At 36.8% G+C, this 21,242-nt stretch overlaps 1 protein-coding gene across 5 annotated transcripts in view; it reads left to right on the forward strand.

Annotated features, from left to right (window-relative positions):
* LOC101849255 (coiled-coil domain-containing protein 87) overlaps window positions 1-19,793 on the forward strand; it is a 37,677-nt gene extending 17,884 nt beyond the window's left edge. For 3 of the 5 annotated variants that reach the window (XM_005088964.3, XM_005088963.3, XM_005088965.3), the window contains 18 exons: window positions 445-582; window positions 1,111-1,211; window positions 2,618-2,681; window positions 3,351-3,452; window positions 4,097-4,213; window positions 5,467-5,478; window positions 7,686-7,846; window positions 8,315-8,366; window positions 9,441-9,626; window positions 10,875-11,026; window positions 11,972-12,087; window positions 12,600-12,711; window positions 13,043-13,112; window positions 13,402-13,542; window positions 13,961-14,075; window positions 15,680-15,738; window positions 17,677-17,757; window positions 18,452-19,793. In XM_005088964.3, the coding sequence (XP_005089021.1) occupies window positions 445-582; window positions 1,111-1,211; window positions 2,618-2,681; window positions 3,351-3,452; window positions 4,097-4,213; window positions 5,467-5,478; window positions 7,686-7,846; window positions 8,315-8,366; window positions 9,441-9,626; window positions 10,875-11,026; window positions 11,972-12,087; window positions 12,600-12,711; window positions 13,043-13,112; window positions 13,402-13,542; window positions 13,961-14,075; window positions 15,680-15,738; window positions 17,677-17,757; window positions 18,452-18,613 (1,941 nt within the window). In that variant the 3' untranslated portion in view covers window positions 18,614-19,793. The remainder of the gene's footprint in view (window positions 1-444; window positions 583-1,110; window positions 1,212-2,617; window positions 2,682-3,350; window positions 3,453-4,096; window positions 4,214-5,466; window positions 5,479-7,685; window positions 7,847-8,314; window positions 8,367-9,440; window positions 9,627-10,874; window positions 11,027-11,971; window positions 12,088-12,599; window positions 12,712-13,042; window positions 13,113-13,401; window positions 13,543-13,960; window positions 14,076-15,679; window positions 15,739-17,676; window positions 17,758-18,451) is intronic. The other 2 variants (XM_013087347.2, XM_013087435.2) reach the window with 1 other exon arrangement.
* Window positions 19,794-21,242: the final 1,449 nt, after the last annotated feature.

The following is a 21,242-nucleotide window of genomic DNA, read 5'->3' on the forward strand; positions in this document are numbered from 1 at the left end:
GTCAATGTTAAAACTGAGCGTTGCTTTTGATATATCATCACGCTCATTCTATAATTACCTAAGTAATTTTTGGAGCAAACTGAGCTATGGCCTCGTCCAGACACTTTGATTAGTTCTCCAGATTTCTGTCAAAAGTTGTTTTAAACTTTGAACTTTAATAAAAAGACCCAAAATGTTTTAAAATATCTATAGGACTATGTGTTGTGCCTGTTTTGTAAAAGCAACAGTTTTTGTTATTTTTCTCAATTATTGTATGAGCGTGGCAATGTATAAAGAAAGAACTTTGGTGCTCTCACTTTTTTATTTTATTTTTCATTGCTATTAGAAATATTGATAGTCTCATTATATTAAAGCTTTAAAAACCTTTTTTTTTGTTCTTTTGTTAGTTTTGTTTATTTTGAGCATATTTATGAGAACTTCTTCTCAAATTACTGGGTACTTCAGGTGCTCACAGACAGAGAAACCAAACCCGGACTAGGCACACGAGAGTTCATTGAGAACGACTTGAGGAAACTGACTGAACACAAAGATGATGAGTTTCCAGATGGAGATGATGCAGACGACTTGCCCCCTTTGATTCAGGTAAAATAATCGAGAATAAGTATTTGAGAACATTTGTTTTAGCTTGTTGGGTTCTTGTTTGTGTTATGACTTTGTCAATTTTTGGGGGCTCCGCCATCAACAAATGTTTTGGGGGCTCCGCCATCAACAAATGTACACAGGAATAAAATAATGAATGGAAACAGGATTTAAAAAATCAAACAATTAATTTCCAAAAAGTGAATGACTTGCTCACATTTGGCATGGTATCAGGAAGTATAGAATTTCTCTCCTTTTCTCCCAAGTATAAGACTGCATATCATGGTAAATTTTCTTTTTTAGCAGTAAAAAGTTTGACTATTTCTATATTTATCAAATCTGCACAGGGCTCACATAACTAATACCTTACAGGAAGTGTCCAAGGAAGAACAAGAGACTGAAAGACAACTTTTATTTTTTCAATCTTTGAGTTTGGGAATTTTTTAGAAAATTTTGCCGAAACTCAAAGAACCCAAGTCAAGATTGTGGACTTTATAGTGTTGACAAAGACTGTGGTTCCTGTACCCTCAGGCCATAACTCGTCATGCTCGTCACGATGACATGAAGGCAAGGATGGAGAAACAGCTCAAAGAACTTGAGGAGAGAGAGAAAAAGAGACAAGAAGATGAATGGTAAGATCAGTCTAAAATGTGAAACTACCAATCCTTGTCCCATTATTTTCATTTTTGTGTACACATAATTATATTATGTGCTGCATTTTTTTGGGGTAATAAAGTAGAAGCAGCAAAAATGTGGTTTCTAAGGAGACTGCTGGGAACACCTTGGGATGCTCACTGATAAAAACAACCAGGGAAAGATAAAAATGCAGTTTTTGGGACTCTTGAATAGACATAAAGATCTTGAACATGTAGCTCTCATTGACAAAATTGAAGGTAAACAAGGCAGGGGTGGACCCAGAGAAACCTATTTGGAGAATGTAAACAGATGGGTAATAGGGAACGATCAGGGTAATGCAGCTTATTTAAGAGCATCCGAGCAAAGGAATGAATGGAGATCCATAATCACAGATGTCTGTCGCAAATATGGCACTTGATGATCATTATATTTTTTTCATAAAGGTCTGGACTTGCTGAGAAGTGACTCCTTACACACTTTACAAAATTAAGGATTTTATTCAATATAATGTTTTCAAAGTTATTCAATGTTGAGTGACAAGGTAATTGCATTTTATACATTCTCCCTGGTAGTGGAGTGGCTCTTTGTAGATTTCTCTCTTTTTTATTTCAAGATTGTTTACTTTGTTGACATATTGGATGTTATCACTTTGTCATTGTGAGCTTTATTATTCAGAACAAGTTGGCTTGAAATTACATCTATTCTAATGATTTTTGCAAGCTTCATATTTCAATATAGGTTTCTGGTTACAAGTTCTGAAAAACTAAAGAATCAGACTGAAGACTATCATGGTATGCAATCCTTCTTTGAGCCCTGGGATTAGCCAGTGGAAGAGGAAAGTCGAAAACAGTCTTAAGATGAAAGAGAAGAATGTAGCAGTAAGGGCTTATATTTAATACTTCTGAATGATTCATTGTTTTACAGCCCCCCATTTAGATCATTTAGGAGGAACGCTGATTCGATTTTGCTTATAAGAGCCAACTCAAGACACAACATCCCAGCAAACAGATGGAGATATTTGACAGGAAAACTTCCCCTCTTGGGAACCAAAACTCACATTTTCTGTGTGCAACCGCAGAGAGCCAAACCCTTACACCACAGATGCTGGTTATGTACTCTGGCTGAGAGCAGAGCATCAGTTATTTCCTTGCTCTCTCTCTATTTTTCTGAAGGATAGTGGCCTAAATAGCCACTTGTGCCATCAGCACAGTATGTAAAGTGTAGACCAGTACAGCACAAATCATGTAGTCTGTTGATATGGAACAATGCCTACTACTGTAACTACTAATTTTAGGAGAAGCAAAAAAGCAAAACTACTCAAAATAAATGTATGAAGTGATATGTAAAGAATATGACAATTACATCAGTCTGATATGTGCTTTTTTACTCTGTCTTGTGCCAGCGTATTTGTCCAGGGTCCAACTTACCCTCAACCGGATACCGTCAGTACAAACATGGGAAACAAGGTATGTAAAATCTGCTCATTTCCTTTTCGATAGCATTACAGGTAATTTTTATGACCAGAAGAACTACAAAATTTGTAGGCCCTATCCTTAACTAACACTAAAACCATTTTGACTTGCTGAATATTTTCATACATTACCTAGTACAAACAGCCACTTGCAGAGCTGTCAGCACAGAAGAAAAACTAGGAATTTCACAGTCCAAACATTGGGAAATTCAAGATATCCTTTACTTATATCAGTTTAAAGATAATCTTTCCATTGGTCAAACTGTTTCCATTATGGCCAATATTTTGAAATGAGCAAAGGATTTAATTGTTAGGTTCTATTCATTTAACAGCAAAACTGTTTAAGAATTTCATATATCACATATACATTTTGAATAGCATTATGAAATTCTATTCAGGGCCTGGACTTTTTCATATTGCACCAACTGCTTCCTCCTTCAGTTTTAGATGAAATTTTATGTGTGGAACAAGTTTAATTTCAGGGAAAGAATATAGCATAATTCCACTTTGCTATAAATGTAACCTTTTATAATGAAAGTAGATCTTATTTCTTTTTCTGAATCAGGGAAGGGTTGTTTATCAATGATACAAAGTAGATTACTCCTAATTTAGTTTAGCTTCATTGACTTATTTTGACCTCTTGTTGACCCATGATTTTTTGCAGGGTGTTGTGAGGACTTCAGATATCCGTGTGTCAGAGCGCGTGTGCATGTCCTCTATCACACTCAAGTGTCACTCCACAGTCTACAATGACTTGTTAGAGGAGGTAAGATTTCTTTATTATTATTTATACTTCTGTAGAATGTGAAGCCGAAGGTCAAATTCAGCCAAATCTCTCAAGTGGAAGTGTATATTGTTTTTGTTTTTTTAAGTCACACTTGGTACTGGGAAAATGAGTATTTAGTAAGAATGTAATCATTGTGCAAAAAAAAATTTCTGTTGAAATTAAATGAACTGATATCTATACATCATAAGGGGGAGGGTGAGGTTGCATGCTGCTCCTTGCTCCAGTCTGATGTTGAATGTTGCAAAGTAGAGTAGAGTAGAATAATATAGCTACGACCTCATGGAGAAGCTGGAAAGTAAAATGATAGATAATAAAAAGAAAATAAGAAGAAAATAAATGAGCTTTTTATATTACTTGTGACTGAAAAACAAATAGCTTCTTGAATACTGAATGATGAATTGTGCAGTCTCCTTATCTGAAATGAAGTGTTGCCCCATTTGTTTTAAAACATTCAATTTTTCATTTGAAATTTAAGACATCAGTTGTAGGATCCCACCCCCCCCCCTCCCCCCCCCCCTCCCCCTCCCCAGTATTTATTACCTCAATTCTGCTAAAGCATTACCTGAGCTTTTAATTCAAAATTTGCCGGAGACTGATATAAAAATGTGGATATGTCTGTTCAGATTGATCCTCTGACGGTGAAAAACTTAGACAAGAACCTGTTCCTCAGTGATGAAATCCAGGAGGTGTACAAGGAGATCATGAAATCAGTGCCTTCTACTCACATGGAGCTGGATGATGTAAGACTAGCTTTTTTTTTAAACCGGTATTTTTATAGATCGCTCCCTCATTTCTTCTTAAGTATTATGTGAAACAATTCTTTATCTTACTGTTTATGTTTATGAAATCACTTTGAGTTTATACCCAAGTGTTTTTAGCTCTCTGGGTTCAGATGTTCAGAGCCGTTATTATTCAAATCTTGTGGGGTAGAGCTGGGGTTAAGTAGTTAATATTTAAGTTACAGGGTACCTTCTTTAAAATTTTACATTTTTTAATGCTTTTTTCTTTATCCTTGAATATTCTTGATAGTACTGCTAAACTGTATCAAACAGTAGATTGTCCTTTCCTTGCCAGCACATGTAAAATAGTTCACATTGTCATGGAAAGAGCTCTTTTGCAGGTCCCATGCTTCAAACGGAATCTAGTTTTAGCACAAAACCAGTTACAAATTCGTGTAGTGTGCTTGGTGATATAAAGAACCGTATGCCTTATTTTTTTTGCTTACTGTCTTTCCTGGGACATGAAGAACCGTTTTCAAAGTTGGAATGAGAATTGGTTGAAACTTTGCATTCAAGTTGAACTTTTTCAAAAAATCTCCTTGATTAATAATAATAATAAGTAGCATTTGTATAGCGCATATCTCCGCTCAACAGCAGGCTCTATGCCTTTTACACTATATTATTACCCCAGCAGACCATAGAACACTCCGAAACATTCTCAGCTTCCCGGGAAGCATACAGTGCAAGCAGCTGATTAAGAGCTCAAACACAAGGCCACCGACGCCAGAATTCATGGCCCTGAGATTATTTTTTGTTTGTATCTTTTGCGTGATATTTTAGTGACCTCAAGTTTTTAAAGGGTCTCTTTTTGGGAGGATAGTACAGTGGAAAATGTTCCCATGTTAAATGTCTTTTTACGGACATCAAACTGTCATAACTCCGAGAGAGATTCCTCGCCATTTATTTGAGAATTTGGTGTTTTGTAACAATAGTTTCTTGTTTCAGGTTTTTCTTAAGTAGGCCTATGTATGGACTGAAACATTATTTCAGTTTCTTTTGTTCTACATCCTTCATGTACACAATTGGTCATTTTTAAAGACAAGCAGGCTAACCCAGATTTTGGGGGTTGACAGAAATCTTGACTTACACCAAAAGTGGGCATTACCCTACTTATAGGAGAAAAATGTTGCACCTGTCAGTTGTATGATTGTATTCAGAAATGAAGTGTGAAGACAATTATTTTCTAAGATCTCTCTTTTTAATTCTGTTCCTAGTTGAGTGACAAGGTAACTGTACTTTTATTCTGTGTCCCTGTAATGGGAGCTTTCTTTTCATTTCTCTTTAATTTTTTTGGCTTTGATCAGTTGCATTTCATTTATTTTTGTGCACATCTAAGCATGTGTTATTATATTTATTTGCTCCTTGTTTTGCTTTGTCTCAATATTCTGATTATTCAAATTTTTGTGTGTATCAAAACTAAAGTGGTGTTATACCTAATCTGAAAATTTGTTAGGATTAAAAGATGCTTCATTGGAAAAAGAATTACTTCTTTCATGAGTAGCCTGAAAATTACCCCACTAATATCAAGTGGTAGCTTAAAAGTATTTGTCAGAAAATTCAAAAGTTGTCAGACTGACCAACCCGGTTCTGTTGGTGTTGCAAACTTGACCAACATCTGGGAAATTGAAGCACACATCTGAGTGTGGTCCCAGTTTTTTCACACCCTCCGTGCAAGGTGTTTTTGCCTTTTGAAAGAACAAGTACTGTGTTAAGTAGGTGGTGGGGAGCATCAATAAGAATCAACAAACTTTTATTTTTTAAAAGGGTTGTCAGAAGAAGCCTAAGTAGATGAGCAGGTTTCTTAATTTTAAAAAACTTTTTTAGTTAAAATCCAATTTCGTGAATGACTCCTTCCTTCCTTTTCTTGATTAAATGTGAAGGAACCAGTGATCGCTGATTTGTTGTGGTCAAGTATTGCTTGAAACAGTGGTTTGTGTTTGCGTTGTAAGCTTTATGGCCTCTTTGACTTTTCTTTTACTTCTCTTTGACTGTAGGCGGAACTTGTCCTTCAAGCTTATTATTCATGCTTATACCAGTTTGGCATGTTTCAGTTTCTTAAAGAAAAAACGTTTTTGTTCGTAACATCCAAACCAGAATAGTAGGAATTATTTTACCATTTTGTTTTGTTTTGTTTTGTTTTTCACCATACTTTGTATCAACATACTTCACTTAAAATTATTTTGCTAAAGTCATCATCTTTTATTTCTCCTTTTCTTTAGTTTATTTAAACTAACCACTATCTTGAATGCTTGGGTTTGTAAATGCTGTGCATGATGCATTACCTTTTGTGAATGAAATTTTTTTGTCTGTTTAATGATTATGAAAGGCTTTTTGTAAAACAATTTACTCTTTTTCATTCAACTTGCTTGCAATGCATGCTTACTGCTTTGAACTTTGGGTTTTTTTGCTCCTCGATTAGATATAATCTAATATTTTGTATGCTTCATATTTTTCTTTTTAATAACATTGTGGGGTGGTTTTTTTTTTTTAAGTTTCTGATTTGCATTTGTAGTGTTACGGAGAAACTGGTATTTTTGTTCCTTTGTTTATATTTGTTTTTACTAATATTAGATTATTATTTTCTACTTACGTGAAAGATTATCATTGACATGCTTAACACAGCTGATAAAGTCACGAAACACGTGTGCCAGATCATAATAACATTTTTTTAGAATTCTGAGTCCTTGAGAACTGGGCCAGATTTTTTGTAAATATTTTAAAAAGCATCTTGATATTTTATGATCATGTTTATAGGCAGTCACATATTAGGTGCCAAAAATAGGATTATTAATCTATCAAGGGATAGAAAATACACTAGAAATGCTCTTCAAAGTGTTTTTTAAGTTGAAAGTGATGTTGCCTTTAGTCTGGTGAAAACTTCTCAATTTTTGTTTTTTGCGTGGTTTTAAATACCTCTTGTACATGTAGTACTAGTACTCAGGTTTTTATCATTTGCTTGCAATAGGATGGAACCTGTTTCAGAGAGTCATGTACTCCATTCCTTAGAATAGCATGTACTGGATTTCAAGGCAAATATCTAAACCTTTATGCCTAGCTGATGTGCATGTTTCTTATCCAGTGTAATGTATTGGTATCATGTGTTAGGGGGCTTAAATTGTTCAGTTGATTAAAAAATAAGATGTTTTTTGTTAAAGGGTAGAAGTCACCTCCTCATTTAAGTTCCTCTGTGAGGAGACCTCAGATAGCTGTAGTCTATACAATGTTAAAGCTAATAATTTTTTATGACATTGGGGATTTTTGTATTGTCAGCTGTTCATCTAAGAAGGTGGAGGCAACACAACATTTATGTATATGCTGACATACCATACCTTATTAAAATTCCTTTTGGAAGTTTGGAGGTTTTTTGAGAGTTTTTTGTCACATGACATCGTTATGTACACTTCTGTAATTTAACTTCTTCAATTTTTGGCAGGACCCTCTGGTGCTGAATGCCCCTGACTCTGTCAATGTGGCTGGGACAATGGCATCTTCCTCTCTGTCGCGCAAAGTGGTGGACAGGGTCATCAACCCTGCCTTCATCAAAGCCAAAGGTCCGCCATGGGGGAGTGCCCAGATGAAAGAATGGGCAAGAACGTAAGAAAATAGCAAATTTCTAATTTCTTGTCATTTTAGGCTCATTTCGAAATGAATAAGATTTTGCTAATTTGAGAAAATTTCTAGAATTCCAGCTTTCTTTTTTTCATCCTTTGTGGATGGAACATAATTCTGTCTGGAAATGCAAAGGTGTATTGTACTTGTCCAGTGTAACAAGGAGGGCTAAGTGGTCCCTTTTCAGAATCACCTATGTTTGTTTAGTAGGCCAAACAAATGATATGAAAAGAAATAGAAGGATAATGGTGATGTCTTACTCAATGTTAAAAAGCTACCTGTCTTTCTTACAGAAAGATTACAAAGTAAGAGTCTCTAAGTAGTTTAGGATTGGAAAAAGTAGAAACATGCCTGCCATAATTACAGTTTATGATCATGTTTTCATATGTTTAATGTCTGTAATTTTCATGAGCTCCTTACACAATTGATGTTCTGTTTTTCTTTGCTTTTTAGGCCTGTGAATCCACCAAAGAATTTCCTTGGTGAAGACATATTCTCCCCAGTTGTAAGTTATTTGAATTTTGATCTCAAATCTGACTCAAAGTAATCCCTCTAACTTTTTTGTGTATTGCATGATTATCAAAAATGTGAAAGTGTGTTTTTTTCTGAGAGACATGATTAAGCTTTACCTGATTAGAGATCACACTGCTATCACGCATTCTCATCTTCATGCAAGATTAATTATTTTAGAGTATTTCAAAATTAATTATGTCCTTTGATGAGCTTTTAACTTCTAGGTTACTTGCTTGCATGGAGTTAACCGCTTTGTGACGTATGTTTTTTCCAACCTTTACTCCACCCAATTTTTGCTATTCTGGATGTTCAAAGCTAAAGTAGTGCAGTTATAAAATCCCGTACGGTGTGCATAGTAAGGTCCATGCAATTGCCTTAATCGGCTGATTTTATGATATATAATATATTGTACTGGAGGACTGCATTTTGGCACTCAATGTTGGACGTACGGTTACGGGAGCTGTTACGAAGGGGTTAAAAAAAGTAATTGCTTATAAGAGATTTAGAATTTTAGAACATTCACACTGGCAACTTTGGTATAATGGTGCTAAAGCATACAGAACATTTGAGCTCAACTTCTACGTGGGAAAGTTATTATATCGAGTATCTCCATCTGTTATGATGGATCCCACTAGGCCTTGGTTGACCTGTCAGGCAGGGTCAAAATAGCTTGTCTTGGAAATGATCTAAGTTGTGTTGATGGGGAGTGTAAAACGTTACAGTCAATCGAAACCATCATGCTTTTAGAGATGCTCTGTGAAAAATAAAGTAAACTGATTAGATATTTTATTTTCAACTTTCTGGTTAAAATATTGTCAGTCTAATAAACAGTCTTTCTGCAACCTCTTAAATCTACCTTGAAAGCGCTGGCTCAGTTTGATTTATTAAAGTAAAGTTATGCTGTGTCATGTTCTGAATTGAGAGTTCCTTCACAACTTTCAGTTCACTTTTATTTTTTAGGGTCATGTAACTTCACGGCTGTGGTTTAAAAACTTTTGTTTTTTGACAATACTTACCATCTCTCTGCTGTCCCCCCCCTCCCCCTCCCTGATTATTTCCCATGTAGACACCCAACATGGCAAAGATCAATGAAACAATGCACAACCCGGCCCAGATGAATCAGATGATGACGTCGGTAGAGGGCATGCCCAACATCGTGGCAGACAAAATGTCTCGAACCTATGCCTCCTGGCTGCAGTGGTGGAAGTCAACTGTGTCCAGTGATGACTACATGAAATATCTCTCCACTCTGGTAGGAAGAATGTTCGTTTGTATATCATAAATAAACTCTGTGGGCTATTGTTGATCTCTTGAAATCAAGGCTACTTGTTTTTATAGATAGTATAATTTTATGGATATCTTTACCTTAGACAGAGACAAAGTGGGAAAGAAATAAAATGGGAAAGTAAGAGAGGGAGAGTGGGGGGGAGAGAGAGGGGGAGAGAGAGAGAGAGAGAGGAGTAGATAGACAGACATTTTGAAGGAGATAAATAGAGAGATAAAGCTAAACAAACTATGAGACGATGAAGAGATTGTTTAATTTAACTTTGTTGACTTCCTGTTATTGCTTGAGTGTTACGTCAATTATGTGGAAGCTTGAGAAAAGTAGTTCAGAGGTGGGAAGACATTTATTTGAGATGAAACAAAAAACTTCTCGATAATATGGATATGAGGAAATGGCAAAAACGAAAAGTTTGAGTGATCACTTTAATGCCATCTGGAAATTAGTTTTATGGTGATCCCACAACTGCAGTTGGCCCAGTTTGATTCCCATTGTCTTGTTGGAGATTGGGTTTTATTGGAATGAATAAGTAGAAAAAAGGATCTATAGGCTCTCTTTCTCTCTCTCTCTGTCTCTCTCTCTCTGTCTCTCTCTCTCTGTCTCTCTCTCTCTGTCTCTCTCTCTCTCTCTCTCTCTCTCCTTCTCATCATAAAACTGAAAATACTTGTGTCTCACGTTGTATAATAGACTATGAAATGTAAATCAAATAGACAAGAAAAGCCATGAGAGTCAGAGGTTACCAAAGGTAAAAATTATCAAATTGTACCAGGGTGACAAGAACGGTCACAAATGGTTTGTTTATATATCTCTCTTTACATTTTTTTCTCATAACTGTTGATGTAAAATAGTATTATCGTTAGCACAATGGTTTTGGAGCTAATGAAGTAATAGCAATTAGTAGGTAACTTGTATGCTTTTATCACAATACTAGTCAGTATGATGATTATGCCATATCTCCTGAATTGTTTGCTTACGCCAGGTAGCAACTTTTGTTCTTGGTTAAAATCTTTTTCTTACTCCTGAATTCAACTTTTATTCTCAAAGTAAAAGTTTAGCGTACTCCTAAATGCTTTTGTTCTCAGTATAATGGGCCTACTTGCAACTTTTGTTCTCGGTGTAAAGGGCCTACTTGCTTTTGTTCTCGCTAGAAAACTTTTATTTTCTCCTGAATGTAGCATTTGTTCTGACCTTAGCTCCTTTCTTTTACCTTGTGCTCAGGAATCTGATTACATGGGGGCTGTGTTCCATTTTTATGACTCTGGAGAGGAAAGTGAATCGGAGGATGAAGAGTTAACAGCCAGGGCCCGTCGTTTCTCCCGTACAACAACACAACAGAACAGCACGAGGAGTAAAGTGACATCGGAGCAGAGGTTAGTCACGGTACTTGACTAGTGTTAACGAGCTAAAGAGAAGTATCCAGATCTAATGATGGCCTTTTAGTGTTATGGAAAAGTTTTGTAACCGACAAAATTGAAAGTTGTTTCTAGAGAAGCCATTTTTATCTATTGTTTGTATTAAACTCCAAAAATGGGGTAGGTCTATGTTGCTGGGACAGCGCATACATTTATCCCCATCAGAGCGTAATACAGACTGAAAAGAATTTATTCTCATCCTTCCTGGAAGGTTTTCCATTTCCACCTCTTGTCCTGGCCAAGTGCTCCACATGTTCTGAAACTACGTAAACCGTATATAGTGGGTGTTTAATTTACTGATTAACAAAAAGATTTGATTTTTTAAATACTTAAGATGGGGTAAGTAAAATTAATGAACCATGCAAGCTTGCAAATGAAGTCTTCCTTTCTATGATCAATTTAGTTAGTGATTTGGCCTCCACAAGCAGTGGTGTTTTCTATAAGAGCAAAGGAGTTTGTGCTTAAGACTCGTGTAAAAATGGTATATACTTTTAATATTATGAAATTTTAACGTTCTTTGAATTTTTAAAAACAATATTAGAACTTATTCAATACTATGTCAGTAGCATAAATTATTTGTTTATTTCTAAAGAACTTATTTTAAAATAGTGAGCAAAACTGAAAACAAATTCTTTTACACTTTTTAAATGTGTCTTGTGTTTGCCTTTGTTTTTTGAAATACTGTGTGACCTTGCATGTTTTCAATGATTAGAGATGGGTGTAATGATTTTCGTTATTCTACTCATATAATGTAGTGTTAAAGAACAGATTTTTGCCAGTTTTGTGTCTTAGGTATCTTTCTACAATGTACGGACCAGGCAAGGCTCTCTCCATACTGAGGCCCACAAGCCACACAGACCGTTTTGTTTGTTTGTAACAAAAAGTATCTCTCTTTGTCATTAGAGAACGAGCGCGGAAAATAACAGAGCTGAAACAGATCAAGACAGAGTATAAGGAGGGTTTCTGGAATGCCAACGCAGTGCTGATGGGTGGACTTGGCAAGGAGCCCGAACTTGCTGGTGAGTTCATACCTGACTAGCATGTGTTGTTGTGTATATTATTATATTATGTCTTCTTTTTTGCTTGATGTGAATTGACAGAATGTCATGCTTTCCATTAGCACATGAAACTGGAGATGTCGGCCTCACCTAGCCATTCAATAAGATTTAATCTCGAAAGAATTATTTTCCAGCTTGTGGTTAAAGCGTTCCCTCTCCCATGGCCTCTAATAGATATCAAAGGCTTTTGATGATAAGCCACTTAGAGGAGTTAGGCATCTTGGTGATGTCAGAGCATAATTTCCTCATCTTCTATATTATTTTACTGTTTGTTACTCACTGTTACTCTGTTATGTTTGAGCACTTAATCTTTAAACTTTTTATGCTTCTACATTAAAGCCAACCTCATTCTTAAGAAATCAGCTATCATGTACTTTTTGTGCAGGTGTGTGCATGGTGCCTCTGTGTTTCTATTAGTCTGTCTAATCATTTGCCTGCTTTGAATTTTGACTCGTACATTATGACATTTCCAGAGGAGAACATAGAAGAGAAAGCTGGAGATAGAACATCTCGCTCTGTGGAGTCCACCCGTACTGTCACCATTCAGGAACGTGCCAACCAACTACGCGTGCTGCCTGAGAAAAGGTAATCTTCTATGTTACTTAACTTCTTTTTCCAATTCTTCTCAGGATAAAAAAAAAAGCTGTCACAAGATTTTTTGTGACTTACCATGTAGGTCACTTCAAATTAGCACAAATACAGCAATATTTTGTCAGATTTCCTTAAATATGTTGGTATGTTTCAGTTAAACATGATTCTTGGTGGGCACAAAGTATTAATGATTTGCCTGTTTAGGTCCTTTTATCTTAATCTTGTTTTCAATGTGCTGTTTTTTGACAATTTTGGGGAAATAAGTAGGTTTTTGATTTATGAAAAGCTCCTGTGACCAGTAAACTTTTGTTTGTTTCCTCTACAGGGACTTAATCTCAAGGATGTCCAAGGCAACAACAGGAGCTGGCTCAGAAGTTGCAGCGTCCAGTTCTGAGGTGTGTAACTATCACTGCCTTTTAGAAACTGACATTGCTCTCAGTAATGAAGTGACTTGATAGATAAAGGCAATGGTGAAAATGGAGAGGAAAATATAACTTTTTAAAGTTATGTGCTATAGATCTTATTCTTGAAGTTAAGAATGGAAAAATTAGCCTACGCTATAAGCAAAAAACTTACTTCGATGTGTCAGAAATTAATAAAACTGGTATTTTTGTGGTCAAGAGATAAACTTTGATTCAGGTTTTGATTTTGAAAAAAATTGTTTATCCTTTCTTTCTCCATTAGCCTGCAGAGGAGATAAAGAAAGGACCACAGCCCCAGGAGAGACTTGAGAGTGTGTGGCAACAACTGCTGATGCCAGATGCCCAGCGCCTGGATATGGCCATCAAGTACAGCTGTAACGAGTATTACGAGAGACTGGCAGAGGTGTGTTCATGTGTTCACTGTTGCCTGATGTTAGTGAGGGGTACTGATTGGGGAGAGGAGTAATGGCACAAGTGTTTATGTGAATGCAGGTTTTGTTATATTCTAATCTTTCACAAAAATTCAAGACCTGAGGGAAAAAAATTCAATTACGAGGTAAAAACATTTTCTCAATAACGGTTAATGCAATTAGTACATAGTTAGCTTTAGAATTGAATTAGACCAAAATTGCTTTTGGCCGTGTATTATCGATTTCACCACTTGTGAAGGTGTAATACTTGCACTTTTATTAATCATCTTCCTATCGGGGTAAAAATTTTTACAGTCCAGACATCATAGACAAAAACAAATCATTTTTGTCTCAGTCATTCTTGGATGTCTGACAGTGTTGCCACTATTTGTTCTTTTGTATGCTTCACAGGCAATAGAAAGATGGGAACTCATTGCTGAGCTCATCTTGCAGAGAGAATCACTTTTGACCCGGCTGGAGAAATTTGAGCGCCAGGCCTCTGATCCCAATCGGTTTTTCCACAAAGGTAAGTCATGTTTGGCTAATACCATTAATACCAAACGTACTGATTGCTTGTTTTGACATTGCATGATTCCTAGAGCTTTTTTAGCAAGGATACAAGTTTAGTCATTTCAGTGTCAATTTTCTTGTATTTGATCATAATGCTTCAGTTGTTTACTGCTCAATGAACTATTCAAGAAGTCGTGCTCCTTTTGACATACAGTCGAACCTGCCTTAACGGAAACCTGTGTAAAACGGAAACCTGTCTTAAGGGAATCCTGTTTTAACGGAATCTCCCCACTCCCCTCTTTATATATTCCTCTTTAATCACCTGTATTAAACAAAACCTGTCCAACACAGAAACAGAAAGAAAAATCCGCTCCCTTGCTAGGGTTTTACCTGTCTAAAACGGAAATTGCTTTGCCAGCTCAGCCCTGGTATGAAACAACACCCGCAAATTTTCGTTCTGTTGGCTCTAAACTTAACTCCATGCTGCCGGGTGACGAAGGGGAGTAGGGGTGCAATTTGAGGGTAGATATGTTACCCCATCTTTGTGAGCTCTGAGGGAGGAACATGGTCAGGAAGGTGTGGGTGTAAAATCTCACAGTGCTCAGTGAAATTGCTCAAATGGCGCTCCAGCATGGAAACTTTCATTGCTAGCCAGAGGCCAGAGGTGGGAAATTAGTTTGACCAGTGCCTGGCGCCCTGATTGTACGGCCAGCCGAGAAAAGAGTTCCTCGATTTTGCTACATGGTAGTGAGGGGTATCATTGGTTGACTGTACTTATTACACCGATGGGTGGAGCTAAGGGTGGAAGCAGAGGATATGTTCAAACGTTTCTATTTTAAATAGGTCAAACAGTGGCCCTACAAAATGCAAGCACTGGTTGTAGTTGGATAAATAAGACTGACACATGTCATTATCAAAGAGGATTATCAGCTGAAAGGTGTGAAGTTTTGACCACATGTGACTGCTTGCCGACCGGACAAGCGACCTTTGAACCCACCGGCTGGGTTTTGAAACCCCCCTTCCATCTTCCCACTAAATTCCCTTGACTAAGATAGAAAATGTGTAAGACGGAATTTTTTTCTGCCTCCCTTGCGATTCTGTCTGACACAGGTTCGAATGTACGTGCAGAAAGAAAGATAACTTGTTTTTTTACAGGGCATATTGTTTTTTTAAACAGCTATCTCCCTTTACAGATTGTCCTTAACAGCTTGTCAATAAGATGCGTTAATGGTCTTTTTTGAGTTTTAATGTTGGTGTTTTATGCTCTCATTTACCCAACAATTTAAATGATTGAGGAGTTTTGTTTCGACCCTGCCCATCAGGGCTAACTCGGGCTGAGACGAATACAATGTCCCACCAGAAAAACTGAGAGACTCACAAAAAATGCTCCCCGCACAAGAATTGAACATAAGTATCCTGTGTATGATGGCAAAACACTTTACTACAATACCACAGACGTTGGTCCCATTGATGTGAAAATATAGTTTTTTGAGCATATTATTTTGTGAAGAAGTTGCTATTCTCCAAACTGAAATTCCTGATTTTATAAATCTAATATTTTGACTAAGTTTTGACCTTGAAATATTAACTCCTTTTTTCTTCTTTCATTAATCTTTTTAGGTTCCAAGAAGAGTTCTTACAGACTTGAAGAATCAAGAAAGAGGACTTACTTCTCCAAGGTTAATTTCTCTCTTTTTTGTGTGTGTCTTTTACTCTCACTGCTGTTGAAATGTCGTGACAGCATTCAGAACCTTGTCAAACCAGGTTATTTTTTTGGTCTGTTTTTTTTATGTGCTCTCCACTTTTTGTTACTTCAGTCTCTTTTCTTGAAACCAGCTTAATAATTTGATCACAGAAATGTTTAGTTAGTTTTTCGTAAAATGAAAATATGAAAGTGAGGTAGAAATAACAGTTGATACTTTTTTGAGGTGTGAATCACTTCTGTGATCTGTTCCGAGATTTGCAGTCAAGTTTCTATTCTGAGCTTTACTTTCAAGCACAAGTTCAATTCTTTTCTTTGAGTTCATAATGTTGTTTTTCTTTAGGTTGGGTTGTGGCTCTATATGATACTGTGTTTAAAAAAAATAATTGATCATTGTTGTTGCTGTTTTCACTGATGGAGTTACTGTTGTTGTTTATGTTAATAATACTGGTTCAACTGTGTGTGTGTATGTGAAGTCATGTGAACCTCCTGGAGGGAGAATCATGGTGGTAGCTCAGCTGTTAAAAGAAGCGCTGTGAAACACCTATACTGAATGCTGTCCTTTTCTTCAAAGGTTTGCAGTGACACGATCAAGTTTTCTCAAACCTCTTGATGAATTTTGTTTTTGTGTGTGGTATAACTAGAGTAACCAGGGTTATTTTCCAGCTCTCTGTAGTCAAAAGATATGGCATGGGTATTGTGTAAAAAGGGACGCTCCAACAGTGGAAGAGTTGTACGCACTTTGAATTGGACAGGGCATTATTCATATCCCCTGGCCACCTTGGTTTTTTACCCACATTTTTGTACTGGGCTGTTGTAATATCCTACTCCAAAAAATGGCCCCTCTTCTTTTTTATTGAGAAGTGATTGATGAAAGTAGGTTCCTTGCTATAGTGATCAAGTGGTTGTTGAAAACAGGTTCATAAAAAAGTCAATCTTAGAAAATTTAAGTTACAAAAAAATAACGTAGAGTCTATCTAAATCTGTGGGAGAAACAATAAAGTTTCCCAATTCATCAGGGGTCTTACCAGAAAGTAATTTCAACCCTGCTTCTGCGAAACGTGCTGTCTTTGACACAACTTTCAAAGTGGCTTTGCAGTCCGACTTAATACCTTGCTGGCTATCGTTCACTTTGGTACTTGTAGGAAGCTGTATTCGATTGAGGCTATCTCTAACACATTTAAACTGCCTCTGAATATCCATGGAAGGCGGGGCTGAAGCGTCGGAGCTGGGAGAAAGGTTTACAGGTTCTAGACTGGATTGTAAGACATTGTCCGTGTCGGTATTGACATTAGCGCCTGAAGGAGCAGCCGGTTGATCAGCTAGATCTAGTCTGGATTCAAGTCTCCTTAACTGTTTTGTTACTGTCTCAAGAACCTCCGTAAGCAAATGTTCACCAACTTGAATAAAGTCAGCATTGGTTGTCATTACAATAAATCCAAAAAGGAGATCACAAAAAGTAATATAATTTCGAAATTAGAATGATGTTGATCCAGAATGATCAGAATGGTCTGTTCGGTGAAGTGCACCAAAACAAGATGACCACGCTTGTATGCGCAGCTAGTATGCACGTGACGAACTAATGAATAATAATTACCTATGTGCTGCCGTAACAACAAATAATACAGGTAAGCATGTTTTAAATGTGTGTTTCTTTGGAGCGTGTCGTTGACCTGGTCATTGAGAGTCTCTTTCAAAAGCAAGGGAGCTGCGTAAGTTTTGTTATGAAGCTGCCCAGCAAGAAGATCTGCATGTTTGAATTGATTGCAGTTTACTTTGTTCTCCTGCATATTATATATGCTGGAAGTGTTTAGATGTCTGCTTAAATGATTGTAATTTAAATTCAACTGTTTTGATGAGAATTAAATTTATCATTTCCTATTTAGGCAACTATCCTTTGCTTTTTCTTTCACAGAAAATTGATGCCTTGGATGTTGAGATCAAAGAAGAGATTGAATACATAAAGGACCAATTCCAGGATGTTATTACGTTCAAGGTAAGTCTGAGAGATGAGAGTCAGAAAGGGTGAAATGGGGTAAACCTCAGATATAGAAAGTTAGAATTTGGAGCCCAGTTGCAAGGAACACCCCAAAGAGAAAATAATCATTGAAGAAAGGGGAATTTAATATTACTGTTCATAGATGAATCATTTTGAAGGTAATGGGAAAATTAAAGTAGTAAGAATGTAGGCTTTTTAAAAATTAATTTGCTGGAGATTAAAAATTTGTAACAAAGTAGTGACATATTTTGGTGTTTTGAAGATTATCAAGTTCAATCGCAATGTGTTTTTGAAATTTCAAAAAACTTAATTTCATTGTTGTGACATTTTGGAGAGTACTAGTTTCTTTTGGAAAAATTGCTGGATGATTATATTACGAAGTGATGATTTATTTAGTTGTTGCTGCTAAAAGTATTATGACATTACAATCCTTCAAAAGAGAACGATTTATCAAAGGACAGTAGAACAAAAAAGAAATGATACATTGTTCTATTTACTCCATATCTCCCTATGGCTTTCTCACTAATTTTTAGAAGGGATTTTTTTAGAAGTCAGAGCTTTTTTTTCCACATCATCAGATGTACAATTTTATGAAAGTGGCCGTTAAAATAGTCAAAAGGGACATCTTTCTTGTTGAGTGTGTAGGAAAAAATTGTTATCTGTCTCCACATGTTTCTTTCTCCACTTCTAGGGTCGGCCATACCTAGACAAGATGCGCTGGGATCGGACAGAGATGCTCTACTGGCTCTCAGAGGAGCGCAAGCGACAAGGATTACAGTATGAAGCTATCACCCGTGGAGTTAATCTGCCTTTGAGACATGCTCAATTACAGCCAATTATGCCCCAACAATAGACTCCAAACTTTTGTCTGCATGTCTACTTCTATCTGGGGGATGATCATGAACATTACTGGCAAAGGGTTTGGTGGAAACAAACTGGTCAGGAGACTGACCCCGTTATGGAAATGGCAGGGATGAATGGGACAGAGGGAAAGTTTTTTTTGGTGGGCAGGACTCGATGGCTGTCGATGTTTAAGAACTGACTTTGCTTTTCAATTCATACCAAATACATTGTCAGACACATACACATACATACCATGCTCTTTCCTATGTGCACCCTAACGCTCTTCTGTACCCCCCTCCCTACATACACGCATACAGGGGCCAAGACAAACAGGCACACTCACAACAGCACACACACCCATAGGCGCACACACAATACACATGTGCTGAGACATGTCATTGCTACTGGTAGAAAAATGAGTAACTCTTGGTTGTTGTTTTTTTCTCTTATCCTGCAAAGCAGAGTTAATTGTAGTTAAAACATTTTTCATGTGACAGCAATGATATTTATTTTGAGACTTTATCGCATGTCAGCATTACCTAACGCCATTTTACAGCACCTTAATTCTGTTTTTTTAATTTATTACAAATAACGTGTCTCAGCTCACTTGTGAGTCTTCCTCCTTTTGTGAACTGTTTAGTCAATGATGGTGTCATGTCATGGGCTCAGATTTGTTTCAATCTAAAGCAGAGAGAGCATTCTAGCTAGTTGGTGGATTATCAAATATTTGAAATGAAATTGTTGAGACTATTGTTTGCTGTTACTTTCTCTGTATTACCCAACCCATTCATGACACATTGACGTCAACTAGGGTTATTGGAGGGTCGGAAAGATGAAAAGACTGCTCAAAATGAAGTGCAAATATAGAATAAGAAAGTTTTGTGTAGTCTGTGAGTTGCCAATTTGTTATTATGCTTACTGCTGGTGTTGTCTAAAAATCTTCATCTCCTTGTAAGTGATATATAGTCATTTATAATTCTCATATTCACAGAGTGATTGTCAATTTTACCCTGAAGAATTTCTTGATATGCCATACATTATGTATTGCACAGAGTTGGTCTTTTATGTTTTGGAATGAGTCTGAATAGGACAATGATATCACATGACGTTATGCAAAGTCTTCATTGTTTTTTTTATTGTCTGCTGCCAAAATGAGTAAATGTGTAAATAAACTGTACAAACAATGTGAATGCTATTCAGCCTTGGTCTTTCATTTCATGGTGTCTATCTTTTTCCCAGACAGTCTTCTTGTATTACGTATCATTATCTGTTTGTGGGTGGTGGGAAGGCATTGTCTCAATGTTCAGAACTTCTTCTAACAATTTTATATAAATTCATCATCTTCTTTTCTCTAAGTGCTGTCTTATAGTATTGTACTGACAGTCTGACTCTAAATTTTGTAAGATGATAATGTTTGTTGGTGGTATTGTTAATATAATCTCTTCTCTGATTGGACCTTTTCAGATAGGTACAGGGTTTGTGATAACTCTTCAAAATAATCTCCTTAAAAATGTCGGGGACCACTTGGCAAACTGACCTATCAGAAAACTCAGAATTCATAGTAAAACAAAATTGACATTTCTGTTTCTTATTGTTATCATTAATTCACTTCAAGTCCTTGTGTGGATTTTGTTATTTTTTACTTTATTGTGCCCAGTTGTATAACTTTTTTGGTCATAAAATGACCATTGCCAGTCCACTTGATGCTCCACTGCTATGGTTCTGTTCTACGTGATAGTCCTCAACCTGACCGACCTGACAGTTGTTCCACTCGGTGGTCTTCTGGACTACTACCTCTCACTAACAATGGTTTAGGGTTTGGGTTAGGGATAGGGTTAGGGATTGGGTTGTGGATTGCAGTAGACTAGTAGACCATCAAGTAAAACAGAAACAGCGAAAGGCCGTCAAGTAGAGAGGGACCAGAGAATCATTCTCTCGTAAAGATAAAGTGCACTAGTAATCTTCCGCTTGATCTAATTATTGGTTGAGTATGGGAGTGTAGGGGGATGGGACAGGGCAAGGACGAATGGGAATGTGTATGAGTAGGCAGTTCAGTGAAATGTGTGTTTGGGTGAAAAATATGACAACTTCCCTGTCCCAAAGCAAATTCTTAGACTCAGCTCAGACAAAAGTTGAATCCATAGTTGGAAAGGCATACACTTATGAAACGTGGCAGGGGGAGTTTTAGAATAAAGTAGCTAATTGGGTTTAGGGGGAAGGGGTATGGGAATAGGAGTGTCGTACTCTGGGGTAAAGTGTGGGGGGGGGGGGGGTGTGGAGAAGTGGGATTCTGACTTATTCAGCTCTGAAAAGCGTTAGATCTCTTTCATTTTTCCTAGCAGGACTAAGAATCTACGGATTCCTATTCGCTTTTTATAATCGGAATTCCCGGAGCAGTAGAATAAGATTATAAAGTAATGTAATATTTTATGCCCATTCCAAATATGGCTCTGCGCACTTTAGAATATTATCAATGAAACAAAACTGAACACGTGAATACAATGGCCTTTAACATACTTATCAAAGACACACTGCGGTGCATCCTCATCAAATTCTCCCTTATCGCCTGCTCTCTCTTTCTCAATTTTTCTGTCTTTATACCCCCCCCTCTCTCTCTCTCTCTCTCTCTCTCTCTCTCT

This window comes from Aplysia californica, unplaced genomic scaffold, assembly GCF_000002075.1.
Source record: "Aplysia californica isolate F4 #8 unplaced genomic scaffold, AplCal3.0 scaffold00002, whole genome shotgun sequence".
NCBI classification, from domain to species: Eukaryota; Metazoa; Mollusca; class Gastropoda; order Aplysiida; family Aplysiidae; genus Aplysia; species Aplysia californica.